At 36.3% G+C, this 15,075-nt stretch overlaps 1 protein-coding gene across 1 annotated transcript; it reads right to left on the reverse strand.

The window, feature by feature from the left end:
- Positions 1-4,617: 4,617 nt before the first annotated feature.
- Positions 4,618-14,627, reverse strand: LOC120632261 (venom protease-like). Its single transcript, XM_039902082.1, has 7 exons — positions 14,474-14,627; positions 9,695-9,825; positions 7,847-8,006; positions 7,559-7,740; positions 6,980-7,088; positions 6,014-6,191; positions 4,618-5,567 (listed from the first exon to the last, which is right to left on the reverse strand). The coding sequence occupies exons 1-7, from the start codon at positions 14,535-14,537 to the stop codon at positions 5,324-5,326; spliced, it is 1,068 nt and encodes a 355-aa protein (XP_039758016.1). The 5' UTR covers positions 14,538-14,627; the 3' UTR covers positions 4,618-5,323.
- Positions 14,628-15,075: the final 448 nt, after the last annotated feature.

The raw sequence follows: 15,075 nt of genomic DNA on the forward strand, positions 1-15,075 counted from the left end.
TCCGCGAAAAGCAGAAGAATCTGTGTGGTGTAATTTATAATTTCTTCAATCCTTATACTCACACCAAACAGATCTTCGGCAATATAACCTCTACGCACGTTTCGCTCCTCGCATCTTGGAACGAGTTTCATCAAACATAGCTAAGACCATTGCGACTAAGAAACCTTTCAAACAAAAAAAAACAAAATCGGTTCATCGGTTTAAGAACATTGATGCCACAGACACAACAAACACACATGTATACACACACAGACACGTCTAACTTATAACGCCCCACTCTTTCCTAATAGATGGCGCTCGCTGAAATACTGATATAAAAAGGCTATATATATAGCTTGAAAAAGTCTTTACACATAACTTTTTTATTGCAAATTTGTACACACTTATTTACTTAGGGGCGTAGCTAGGTGAAACCTAAGTTCGAGGAACATTGCTATTGAAAAAACTGTAGCGCATCTACGTGAAATTCTATTTTTCTAATCATTGAAACCATGCAGTTATATGGGGTAAAATAGTCTATGCGTTAATACGGGATATAATCTAACTTTATCTCTACATTCAGTCAAATTGGCTTCAAATGGCAAATTGTTTACAAACTTTCGCCTTTAAATTATTCATATGATATGTAGGTACCTATATAAACGTATATAGCTATATACGGTGTTATTAAACCTACGGTGTTATTTACATAGTATGTAAACTTTATATAAGCAATTAATTTTATCACTCGTTGACCTATAACACTTCCCTGTTCAACTTATTTCTTCCACGACTCGATCGAATTTATAATTTTTAATCGCTTGTTGGTACTATGCAGCGTAGGTGTGACCATCCATCAGGTGTGTGGGTTTTTTTTTTAAATATATTACGACTACCACATATGGGCATTTGGTCCAAAAGTAAATGCAGCTTTGTGTTATGGCTACTGAGACAACTGATGAATATTTAGCTGACCCCAGCGCCATCTGTCGGGCTTATTTGTGAATCTAAACAATCCAGGGTGCCACCCAAACGCATACCGAAAAATTCATTCAAATCGGTCCAGCCGTCTAGGAGGAGTTCAGTGACATACACACGCACACTAGAAATATATATATAAAAACTTATAATATAAACAACTAGACACTGAGAAACATTCATGTTCATCACATAAACATTTTCTAGTTGTGGGAATCGAACGCACAGCCTCGGACTCTTGTCATCGCGCAAATCGGCTATCAAATATAACTGCCATAATAGCTCCCCTAATAGGCCGTTACCAACTTTTTCTACGTCTTAACTCACCACCAGGTGAAATTGCCAGGGAAAATTTGTTAGTTAAAAAAGAGTATTGATTCGCAAAATCATAAGCGCCTACTAACAAATAAATTTAATCCCCTAGTCGACCTCTTTGGGCGTGGAATCTTTATTAATCCTGAAACATGTACTTCATTTATTTAAATAATTGTCAAACTAAATACCAATTTTCTTTTATATAACTTGAATCTTATCTTATATCTTTAAACGAGCAATTTTTGTATATATATATAATTTTCGGTTCCAACGATTTTCATGAAGTTTAGTATCCATTTTCAGATTCAATTTTAGAAAATATCATTATATTTGTGTCTTCCGGTAATAACCTATTTGGTGCAGAAGAAGTTGCACGGGTCAGCTAGTAATATTAATAACACAAACACTCAATCTCTTATTTGGGGGTTAACATTTATATAAAACGGCGGGAAAGTATGTATATTTTTAAAGATGGCAGCTATATCTGATCAAAATTTCGTTATGATCCGGAAGGTGTAAGGCTTAAGCTGAATATAGGTTAGGTAATAAAGAAACACACAAACATAATTTAAAATATTAAAATCTGTATGAATTGCCGTAGAAATAATCTTGGAAACTTACTTGTATTAACTATTCCGCAACAGTACAACACAAGGACACTTATTAAAATATTTGATAGCAATAATTGATGATTTCTTATTATGTGTTCTGTTTATAAATAATAATATATTAATTAAAACCATGTAGTAGGTTCGGCAGCTACGGCGAGTGAGTTGAGACTGTTTGTTGAAAGCTCAGCTCCTCAGACGAGCTTTTAGATCGATGAGGTCATTTTAAATGTATCATGTGTGGGAAAACCCGTGGAGGGTCATTATCATGAGCATCCCGAAATGGCACAGGCTTCCTTGCCCCAATGTTGGTAGTTACTAGTAGGGTGTGCCAGTCATGGGATAGAAGAAGCCAATGCGTTGTTTAGTGTAGATAGGTGAGTGTGCCCATTTTCATCATATCAACTCACTACCGCTACTTCGTTCGCGTATGAGTCAATCGAGAAGGTAGAATAGATGTAATGCTAACATCATAATCACCGTGGCTAGCTATGTACCTACTATTATTTCACGTGGTAAACTGAGCTAGTAAGTTGTCATAATTTTAGTTGATACATATATACATACATCCGTCCAAACATCCATCCTCACTAACTTTCGCAATTATAATATTAGTAGGATGGTACGCATGCGTTCGATGCCATGCGAATTGCTGTTATTTGCGAAGAGTTATGTCCGTTATCTCCGACAATATTTATTAGATCTTCATAAAAATTAGGTGCTTACACACTTTCAAATAAAAAATAGATGGACAGACAGACAGACAAAAATTAAATAAAAATCTATTTTGTATCGATTAAATCATCCCCCGGTAAAAAATTTCAAAATATATTAAATGTACAGAAATCTTTCAGTTTCAGTTTTATTATAAGTATAGATTACCGGCCCACTACAGGGCATGGTACAATGAGAAGGGGTTAAGGCTGTATTCCACCACGCTGGCCCAGTGCGGATTGGTGGACTCCACACACCTTCTAGAAGATCCAATCAATCGAATCAAATACACTTTGTACACCAAAGACAAATCAATAAAAAAAAAACAACAAAACAATATGAACATTATGGAGAACTTTGAAGCATGCAGGTTTCCTCACGATATTTTCCTTCACCGTTGACGCAAGTGATATTTAAATTGCTTGAAACGCACATTACTTAGAAAAGTGTGGCCATTGTCATCAATTTTACACTCCTGGTTCTTGGCCTCCTTTATAATAAGGGATTACAGGAGATCGCTTAAAGCGATAAGGCCGCCTCTGCGCATATATATTTATTTACCTTTTGTTTTCTTCAATTTGTTTTTTTTTTCTGTATGTGCAATAAAGACTTTCTATCTACCTATCTACTCATTGTTGTTTCCGATGATACTGAATTTAGTATTGCTATTATTATCTACAGGGAAGAGTGAAAAAGGGATTGAAGTACTAAATTGAAGTACTAGATTAGACTGTTTATCGTCATCATCATCATATTAAGCCATTACCGGCCAACTACAACGCACGGGTCTCCTTCCACAATGAGAGACGGGTTTAGGCCGTATTCACCCACGCCATGGGTGCGGATTTGTGGACTCAACACGCCTTTGAAAACATTATGGAGAACCCTCAGGCATACAGTTTCCTCACGATGTTTTCCTTTACCGTTGCAGCAAATGATATTTTAAATGCTTGCAGCGCACATACTCGTAACTTAGAAAAGATAGAGGTGCTGGATAGAGGTGGTGGAGGCGAAGTCCCAAACCATTTGGCTGGGATTGTTTCTAATCACTAATAATTATTATTAATTACAAGATAAAAAAATGAATTTTAAAATGAAAAATGTAAATTGTTGATATTGGAAAAGAGCAACTGCTGAGTTTCTTGCCGGCTTCTTCTCGGTAGAATCTGCCTTCCGAACCGGTGGTAGAGTCACTACAAACAGACAGACTTGACGTTTCAAAAGTGCTTATATTAGGCCTACGTGAAATAAATGAATTTTTAATTTTGAATTTTATTAAAAGAGATGTGCCAACTAGTTGGAAAATCCGATTATCATGCCACTATCGTAGTCGGCTAAGAGCGCCGTCTGTCCGATTTGTTATTTATTACCTACCTATATGGGAGTACCCCTCACGCACCTTTAATATGTAGAAGTTATGTGCGTTTACAGCAACTAAATATAACTAGATTAGCGGTTATTGTCTCAGAGCACTGTGAAAATAATATCCAAATAATATATGTGTAATAATGAACAGGGGTAGACTTCCCCTATTCCATGTTCTCGTGCTTTAGCAGGTGGACATGATAATTTTTGTCTCCTGCCTGTGCTAACCACGCTGGTGAGATATCCAACATCCTGGGTTCCCACCCAGAGGCTTGGTTTATGTGGGATTCTTACCCAACTAAACCCTCTCGGTAGCCACCCTCGGCACGTATTGCGAAGCTCCGGGATATCCTTAGAACACACCCGTGCTTCCTGTTTGCGATGCCCAAAAGGCTCATTCCGGGAGAAACGGTCCCCCGATATTGTGAAACTGGCTAGTAGGCACGGCAACATGTGCCATAACAAGTTGCAATCGTCCTGGGGCTGATGGAGGAAAAATAAAAGACTAAAGTACGCCGACAAAAGCCGAGTATGAAGTAATTGGAAATCTAAATTGGAAAACAACTGTTTTTATTTATTTGCTGAAATTTTTATTAAAAAAAGCTGTATAAGTGCTTCAAAAAAACAACTGAAAGATTTATTTAATAACACTCATTCGTACTTGACTAAACATTTATTTATCATCAATAAAAAAAATGATGTACTGTGAAACATTTATAGACGCGCCTTAGCAGTAAAATCGGGTTTGTAAACATTGGTATGCAAAGGCGGTCTTAATACTTGTGCAATCTTTCAATCAGCTCATCAGGATACCGAAGATCAGATAGGCTGAAACCGCATTCTTTGTCACTAGCCGTGTTTATCTTTTACCAGCTATTTTCCACCATCGGACCATCCGTCGGGTACGTGTTCCTTACTCCAGTACATGACTGACCCAGCGGCAATCTGGCCTGCCCTCTGCCATTTCTGCTTACCTTTCGTTAACTGAATCACTGATAGTGTGGTAGGCTTATTTTTAGCTTCGAGTTAACGAACGTACTTAACACCATCAACTCTCTTTATTGTAAATAAATATGTATACACGTTTCAAAGGTGATAGACCTATTTGAATAAAGAGTTCTTGATTTGAATGGATTCTGAATATATATTCGTAGCGTAGAGAAGCTTTAGATGTGATAGATGAAAAGAACCAATACGTGCATCCAAACAATTTAGCATTCCAGTACGATGTCGCGTATAAACATTTTAGACTGCATCTGCATTTATCATGGTGAGATTGTCAACAAAAAAAATGGCTATCCGTGCAAGACAAGTCAATGTTCAGAATATAATAAGTTTGTTTAGATATCTTATGTTAGAATAAATTATGCTTTAATGTTGTCAAGAATCCACTTGACGAACTTTGTGACGTCAGTGTAGACCCCTGGATATGTGGAACCACACTGCCTGGGGCCGTATGAGACGATGCCGTACTGAATCATCCGGAATACCCCCTCGTACTCTTCCTCGATCATCATGGGGCCACCAGAGTCCCCGCTGCACGAGTCCTTCTTGTATTCCCCAGCGCAGAGGGTTTTATCAGTCTTGTCTGTGCCTGGTCCAGAGTTTCTGAAAGCATCAATTTCACGTCTATATCTTTCATATGTCTTATTACATATATATGTCTTAGTACTACATTATTAGTACGTATGTATATATGTTTTACTAGTATATTTGTACATATATACTAATAATGAAGTTTAAGAATTTGTTTGTTTGTTTGAATATCGTTTGTCGAATTAGAAGGATTAAGAAGAATTGAGAAGAAACTTTTTATGCCCAATTCTTGGAAAAGGCTGAGCAATGAGATTGATTTGCACAATAAAACAGTACGTCTACGCCTTTATACTGTGCTGAATGAATAATGTGTAATTTGAAATTTATCAGCATTTTAAGAACATTTACGGTCTAATAGATTTTAAAATGGATAAGAAATGGTCTCAAAAACTTATATTCCCATATTTTTTTAATGGAAGGAACGCGTTTATTGAAGTCAATTAAATATAGAACCATACTTGTTATAGTATTTGCGGCAAGCTTCGCCCGTTCTAATGGGAACGTCAACCTTTAGTAGCAAGGGAGAGTCAGGGCCGGCCTCAGTGGAGCCCCAGCCAGCGACAGTTGCATTCCTGCCCCCAACTTCTATACTGCGGAGCTTCCTTGGCACTGGCAAACAGATAGGCGCTGCGTTTTCTGCAAATTAACAAGAAGTTCAAATACGTGAGTCTAATGGTTAGTATGCACAAGTGTCGGGCCAAGAATTAAGAACCAAATTTTAGGAACATAATGTCGATTTTTTAAAAACAAAAGCATTAGTAATTAGATGTTTTAATTTAAAATTGGAATTCCTAACCAAAGAGGTAATAGGAGGAGGAATTGACAAAACGCCAATTTCATATGTAAGGATCTAATAAAAAAACTTTCTGAACCAGCCAGCCAGATATTGAAGGTTGGCACTCCTGTTTCTTCTATAACAAAGATACTGCATTTGCCAAAGATAGCATTCTATTATTGCAGCATTTGAATTGACTGCTCAAGGAATGGGAGCAGGGGTGTAACACCTTTTTTTCCTGCTAAAGCAAGCCCTAGTGACCAGTTTCGCAGCCTCATTCGAACGGATTAAACTCGGAACTCGAGAGTCGTGCTGTCGGTTCTGGAAAAGCCTTGGCAACCGTAAGGTATGGTAATGTGTGATACGATTTATTTTTGAAAATATAATGTACTTTATTTTTTCTTAAGAAGTTAAGCGTGCACAAATTTTCTAATTTCCATCCGCAATCCGCATCATTAATGAATATATTGAATGTATTTATTTATAAACGGCACGCTAGCTGAGGTGAGGTATTGTGCACAAGCGTTCCCGTGACTTAACCAGCAGGAGAAGAAATGGACTACCGTGGCGTTTTAGTCGTATTACGTCGAACATATTGACCACGCCTTTGCAGAGCTGTGGATCCGTGAAAAAAGCTTTTTGTACTTACTGAATGAGAAATCGATCGGTGATTGTAGGCGTATCAGAGCGATGTCGTATTGTACCGGTGGTTCACCTTGGTATTCCGGATGGATAGTAACCTTATCAACGAGTATGTCCTGAAATACGAGCAGTTAAAAGTTAGTGCCCATTATGGTAGTGCGTTGCAGACTAATATATGTTGCTGATCTTCCTGGCGCAGTGAGTGCTGTGGTCTTATAAGATGTCCCAGGATCGACCCAGGGAAGGCCAATTTGAGAATTTATTATCACTGGATATTAAATGACGGAAGGTTTCAGCCTGGTTTTTTACCACCCTACCAACAAATACGTGCCTTAGATTGCCATAGCGATTTAGCGTTCCTACTCAGAGTCGCGTGGAAATCGATTAAGCAGGTGGGAAAACCGTAAATGGCTAGCTGATAGTGGACTTTCCTTCAATAGATGACGTTCTATAGGAGGTTCAAAGTAAAGCGGTTTATTTAGTTGCTTATAAAAAGCAGTTTCTCTTGAGTTTAGCAAGAATTTTCAATAGATTGTGAAATAAAGGATGTTTATGATTGTTAATTCTAACTCGACTTGTTTATTACCTGTAGATTAGATTCGCAAATAGCGTTGTAGGGATCCCCCTGGCAGTCATTTTTGCTGAAGACGTCAAACTCTCCAATGCGCACGCCAGCAATCTTCTTCTTCGGAACGACACAGTGGGCAGCCGTCAAAATGTATCTAGTGTTGATGACACTTCCTGCGCATTGAAATTGTAGACCTTCTCCTGTAGACATAAAGTATACGTGAGGAAACAGTTCTCAATAATTTTTCTGCGCCGAAATTCACGGTTTTTAGTAACTAGTTGGGCAAAAACGAAAACAGTAGCTTACTTGTATAATAAGAGATGAGTGCCATCCAGGGGAATTCGTATAACTTGGCGATTCGGCCACCGAAGATACGGCTGCCATCGATGTCTCCACAGTCCTTTGGTAAGAGTGCGGCGTTCGGATGATTCTCGATCTCATCCTCGGAAAAATCTGAACAGCATACCTGTTAAACATAAAGAGGTTATATAGGCTATTAAAGTCCCAAGGCTTGAAGACTTTCTCTGACATAGGAGAGACGGTTTTAGAGCATAGACCCAACACAAGTGCTCACAGTTCGTGGGCTCTAACGATTATAACAACAAGTTAGTAAAAGTAACAAAGGCCGACGGCTCAACGTGCTATCTCGAGCACGGTTGCCATATCATAATTAATATCATCATATTACCCGTTGTAATTCCACTGTTGGCTATGTGTCTTTCGCAGGGAGTTCCAAATTTCAAGGTCGCGTCCAGTAGCCTATGATTTGCATGCTTGCAATCGCTTTTGAGTATCTCATAACTTGTCAGTAACATTAATTACGCTTACTGATTATTTATAACATTCCATATTAGATAGTGAAAATAATAAGAAAATTATATTATTAATGTTACTTACTCGTAACTACTTTATTTTAAGTTGTATTTTTACTGAGTATTTCTTATCCCTATCCCTACTTCCCTAATTCCCTGCTTATATTATAAATGACAATGTAAGTTTGTTTGTTACGCTTTCACGCAAAAACTACTTTACCGATCCTCATGAAACTTTGTACACATATTCTTGAAAATGTAAGAAGTAATATATGATACTGTTTATCCCCACATAAAGCTTGGTTCCTTTAGGAGAGGTGATGAAAGTGTTTGACGATTTTACACCATAACTCCGACAAATTATAACCGATTTAAATAATTATTTTTGTACTATAGAGGTTATAATATGTATTATATTTTGCCCAAACTTTGTGTTGATCTGATGAATGTGGTTGGAGATAGAGGACAGAACTCCTCAGCGGACAAACCTCTCATTTAAGGCTTAGCTATACTGCAAACCTACTTTAATTTTTTTCAAAGAACAAAATCAAACGCAGACGAAGTCGCAGGCAACAGCTAGTATTCTATAATCGCATATTTTATAATAAAACATGTAATGAATGCTTTGTAATCATAATATCATAATAATCGTAATCATAATAACCGTGGTAGAGTCACTACAGACAAACTGACTTGACGTTTCAGAAGTGCTTATAAACTAGGTCTACTTGAAATAAATGAATTTTGAATTTAGAATTTTATTAAATGTAATGATTAGCTTAATCAATGCTGCTCTGTTAGAATAGATCACCATGTAGAGATACGACCGTGAAATTGTATACTCTGCTTGTGTTGTTTTTCTTATTTTTCTGTAATTTTGTTTTGCGTGTAATAAAAGTGTATTCATTCATTCTTGATACTTTAGTTCTCATTATTTTTTGTTAAATGACTGTACAAGGAAAATAGCTAACTGTGAATATTAGGTATATAATTATGTAAATCTGATCACTTGTCTGAGATTTTCCTTAAGGTAAATTGGACGTTGTTAAAACGAAGAGCTGGATCCTGAGAATAAACTTAAAGAAATTTGGCATAACCTCGCAATAGCTGAACACTGTTTTTATTTTTTCCACTCATCTGGTAAGTGATGTTTTTATAGTGTATAGTGTATAGTGATGTTATACTAAACCCATTCCCCTAACTTTGTTGGTAGGTCTTTGTAACTTTCAAAGATTGGAGCCCCCCACTAGACAAAGTCGTAATGAATGACCAACGAAAAGGCTACCATTGCTCCGTATACGGATTGCCATCTTTACAAATCTAATAAAATCAAGCACATCACCTTAGGTTCACGGTTTTCTTCGCCACAGAAAGCATTTTTGAACTTCTGTCTTGAATCTTGGTCCTTCTTCGCGATCGCAAGTTCCACGGCCCTCCGACAAGATCGCAGCGGTACACAGTCGCTGCATTCTTCTATAACATGAACATTATAACATGACATTATATTATCGACGATAAATAAATAAATAAATATACTCCGACAATACACACATCGGCATCTAATCCCAAAGTAAGCGTAGCTTGTGTTATGGGTAAGATAACTGATGAATATTTTTTATGAATAATATACATAAATACTTATAATATATAGATAAACACCCAGACACTGAAAAACATTCATGTTCATCACACAAATATTGTCCAGTTGTGGGAATCGAACCCACGGCCTTGGACTCAGAAAGCAGGGTCGCTGCCCACTGCGCATTGTTAAATTGTAAAACGATGTTAGAAAAGAGCAACTGCTGAGTTTCTTGCCGGCTTCTTCTCGGTAGAATCTGCTTTCCGAACCGGTGGTAGAGTCACTACAATCAGACATACTTGATGTTTCTAAAGTGCTTATATTAGGCCTACTTGAAATAAATAAATTTGGATTTTTTTCATCTTAGCACCCATAACACAAGCTACGCTTACTTTGGGGCTAGATGGCGATGTGTGTTTTGTCTTAGTTTATATTTAGAATATTTATTTAGTAATATTCTTATTCTATATACTTATTGGTTTATTTTTATATTTATTTATTATATTATATTCTTTTGATTTATTTGTGTAAACTAGTTAATGTATTAGTATGTAGTTTAAAAATTTATACCACCAGCAGTCTAATCTCCTATTCTTTTTCCTAATTCGAAGGTTGTCTGGCAGGGATCCCTATTAAGCGATAAGGCTGCCTCTCGTATTTTACTTTTCTCTTCATGTTTCTGTTTTTATTTTATTTTTGTATATGTTAATGAATGTATACAAATAAAGAGTTAAATAACAATGCACTCTAAAAAAAGAAAGCCAACTAAGAGAGATCTTCTTTTAGTTGACGTTATATAAATTATAACAATTATGATAATAAACATAACAACAAAAGCTGATTAGTTATAGCAGCAAGTTCATTATAGATTGAGCTAACAATGTAGGTATGTTCATTGATTCTAACAAATAAATACGTTGTTTCTATTATTATTTACTTCTTTGTATGATTAGATCATTTTTAATTATTTAGCTTAAACAAGTACGTAAATTGAATCAGTTAAGAATATGCCTTAGTTAAGTAACAATAATAGGAGCAATACAGTTGCCCAGTCCATTGAATTATGATAAACAATCATTATCATCTCATTTGATGTATCTATGTTCTTGTTAGGCTCGTATGGAATCAAGATGCTTGATCACAACAATCACTATCTTGTTAGGAATAACCAATTTTTTTTTAGAGTGTGATAATCATGACCATTTGACGACATTTAACATAATAGCGGTTTTAACCTAGTGGGTGAGGCTTCGGCTTCACTTATAGGAGCAACGAGTTCGACACGCACGCACCTCTAACCAAAAATTTAATTCAAGCAATTAAAATATCACTTGCTTAAACGGTGAAGGTAAACATCGTGAGAAAACCTGCATGCCTTAGAGTTCTCCGTAATGTTCTCAAGAGCGTTCGTAGTCTACCAGTCCGCACTGAACCACGGCCGGCGCGTTAGGCTACGGCGTTTTCATTGTGAGCGGAGACCAATTTAAATCTTAAAAAAAAACACGATGATAATCATCTTTTTACTGCCGCAATTGGCTTTTAAAACATGTGTCGATTAGCTGCGCCTACTAATATACTAGCTTTGCCCCTTTGTAATTTTTTTTTAATTGCAATTACGGGAGCAGATTTAGCACCGAGGGCGTGGCTAGAATAAATCTATTTTCCAGGAAGTTTGCTATGGCAAACTAAAGCAATGCTTAGTTACAGCGCATCTACATGATATTCAGTTTTTCCTACTATCGACACCATGGCTTTTTGGGGGTAAATATAGCCTAAGTATTAATCATTATAAAGTATAAAATCTCCATTCCAAATTTGAAAGCGGAAGAATAAGTGATATATATTATCGTATCGTAATATTACTAGCAGACCCTCGCGACTTCGTCCGCGAATGAGTCAAAATAAAAAAAAAATCGTGTTTCCGAGATTACAATATAAATGAATCCTAGCTAGATCGATTTATCGCCCCCGAAACCCCCTGACTACTAAATTTTATGAAAATCGTTAGAGCCGATTCCGAGATTCCAATTACTCGTATATATATGTATATTGAAGAATTGCTCGTTTAAAGATATAAGATATTGTATCGTTAAAACACGAATAAAATGACATTTTCTAAAAATGAATCCTAGCTAGATTGATTTATCGCCCTCGAAACACCCTGTATGCAAAATTTCATGAAAATCGTTAAAGCCGATTCTGAGATTCCAATATACAAGAATTGCTCGTTTAAAGATATAAGATATTATAGATTGTAACATATTAAATATGAACATAGTACATAGTAATATGTTACTATCGTTACAGAACTTTTACCTTCATCATCATTATTATCATCACTTCAACCGATTGAAGTCCACTGCTGGACATAGGTCTTTTGTAGGGAGTTCCAAAATGTAAACAAATACTTACTAACACCTTGTTATTTTTTATTTCAATAAATACATAAAGTTAAAATATTCTCCTTTTAATATCAGTGTGATAGGTATCTACATAAAAGTAATAGCTATATTAATGGATATGTTTTAGATATTATTAGTTTGTAAACTGCTTACATAAGTAATTTATTTTATCACGCGTTGACCTATAACACCATCCCGTGTGTATTTCTTCCTCGAGTCGCATAGAGTTTATAATTTCTTTATCCAAAAAGTATATGATGTGAGGTAGTTTTATACGACGATATAAAATCGCAATGTAATACTATGACCAATTTTGAAACTATTTTTATTTGACACGACTAATAATAATAATCACGTGGAGTGGTTTCTCAAACAAACGGTTCGTCACTGCATACCATTTGTCATTTGACAGTCGTATGAAATTTTACCTCTAATGTTCTAAGCGATCACCATAAAATGGGAAAGTGGTGAAAAAATTGTGACCTAGCAACATTTTGCGGGTGTAAACAGTTTTCACTGTTTTGGACGAGTTTTCACTGTTTTTGGACACAATGCACTGCATACAATTATGGCTGAATGAGGATTCTGTGTGTTTTTAATTCAATGCAATTTAAAAAAAAAAAAGAAGAAAATATAATAATTATAAAGGTCGTTGCGTCGTGGTATTAAACGGGTCACACCTCAGCCTGTCTTTTAGCGCCATGGCAGTAGATACCTGCCAAGGAATACTGCAACGCTGATTTTCAGTAGGGACTATCAGCGGATACCACGGACAGGCAGCGATATGGTCTGACGCTGAGTGCTTGTATACTCCTTTGGTAAGTTATCGACAAATAACAAAGATAATACAAACACTACGTCCTTATAACCAAAGAATAATAACAATTATAATCCCAGCATCAACGTAAGAAAACATCGTACCTAAAATATTCTGGTATAAACGTAACAATACAATTTTTATATTATCTTTTCTGAGCCGTGATCATCAAAGTACATTTCAACATATTCATTACTTTGCTATGACTTAATGTCCGAGGCAAAAGAAGTCAGATGTGCTTGCAGGCATATAAGATGTGTACGATAGTAACATATTGAATCAATGGTAAAAACTAACAAGTATCACAATTTAAAGTTTTTGATAAGTAGGTATATAGTATGCGACAGGGCATATTTATATGAGTTGTTTATATCCATTAATCATCCATCCATATAATAACCGTCATAATAATTACCATAATATAAGAATTATTATTCAATGTTAATTTTTTTAAACTAGCTGCGACTTCACATTCGTTTTTTCGCTTTTTTAACCATCTCTAACAAAAGGCCGTCTCCTGGGTGTAAAAAAATGCAAAATTTTGCCTGTCAGATCAGTTTAGCTGTGAACCGGTGCATGGTTAACAAAGGTTATTTATTAAATTCAATGGGGTTTCTTGGTTATTTTATGAGGTAAAAAGTATCCTACCTCCAACTCCAAGATACAAGCTAGCAGTGGCAAATTTCGTGAAGCTTTGTGCATTGTTTGTGTCTAACATACGAGTAGTTGTAGTTAATAAACAAACGCATTAAAATATGAGTATGGGTGGTTCGCATTGATACAAACGTAATAATTTATTTTAATTTTAGCACACAGTACTAATTGTTGAGCTATAAGAAAACGAGTTTTGGATTGTGCACTTCCTTTGTTAGGCATTTATACAAACAGATTTAAAATTCGAGTTTCTGTCTGTAAATTCTTATTCAACCTCTTATAGATCTGATCTATTATTATTTACAAATCCCGCTCACCTAGATTGGGGCAGCTCTAGAATTGGAGCTAGGGTCTCTCAGCTCTAAATCTAGACTCTATCTAATATATCTAGTTTCGATGTAAGCATTAGAACGACAGTGTTAACACTTGTCAAGATCGGTTTTTTTTCTGTAAACACGTAGGTACATAGGTTTGTTTTAAATGGTTCGGGAGGAAGTCTAGGATGGAAGTTATTTCTGTACAAAATTCCGCCAAGAGCGAGAATGTGTAGTGCTTCAACAAAACAAAGTAACTAAGGTACCTAATTAACAAAAAAAACAAATACTTACGCGTTTATAATAATATTAAAATCAGTACAGATCGCCATAGAAAATAATCTTGGAAACTTACTTGTATTAACTATTCCGCAACCGTACAACACAAGGACACTAATTAAAATATTTGATAGCAACATTATTACAGATTTCTTATTATGTATGTGTGTATAAATAACAATATATTAATTAAAACGATGTAGCAGGTTCGGCCGCTACGGCGAGTGAGTTGAGACTGACCGTTGAATGCTCCACAGGCTGGCTTTTAGACCCATGAGGTCATTTGAAACGTAATTATGTATCTTGTATGGGAAAACCGCTGGTCGGTCATTGTCATAGGCATAATATCCCAAAGTTTCAGAGGCTTCCTTGCTTGCTGTTAGGTCGGTGTGTCCATCTCATTAGGAAAGAAGGTAGCTACTGCGTTGCTTTAATGTAGTTATGGTCACTATACAAGCCTCTCTACGTTAAAATGGGGGGGATCCCCTCCTCGTCACCGCGGGAGCCCCAGCAGTTGGTTAGGGTGGTTCAGCAACGCCAACAAGAGAGACATGCAGTGGTTGTTTTCAATTTGGTTATAACCCCTTTAGAGGGGGGAGTTTCATATAACGTCCTGCCAAGGGTCGGAGCTTTTCCACCACGCCAAAAAAAGGTGTGTTGGTTACATTAGTTCACGAT

Source organism: Pararge aegeria, chromosome 19 (assembly GCF_905163445.1).
Source record: "Pararge aegeria chromosome 19, ilParAegt1.1, whole genome shotgun sequence".
In the NCBI taxonomy this organism is placed as follows: domain Eukaryota; kingdom Metazoa; phylum Arthropoda; class Insecta; order Lepidoptera; family Nymphalidae; genus Pararge; species Pararge aegeria.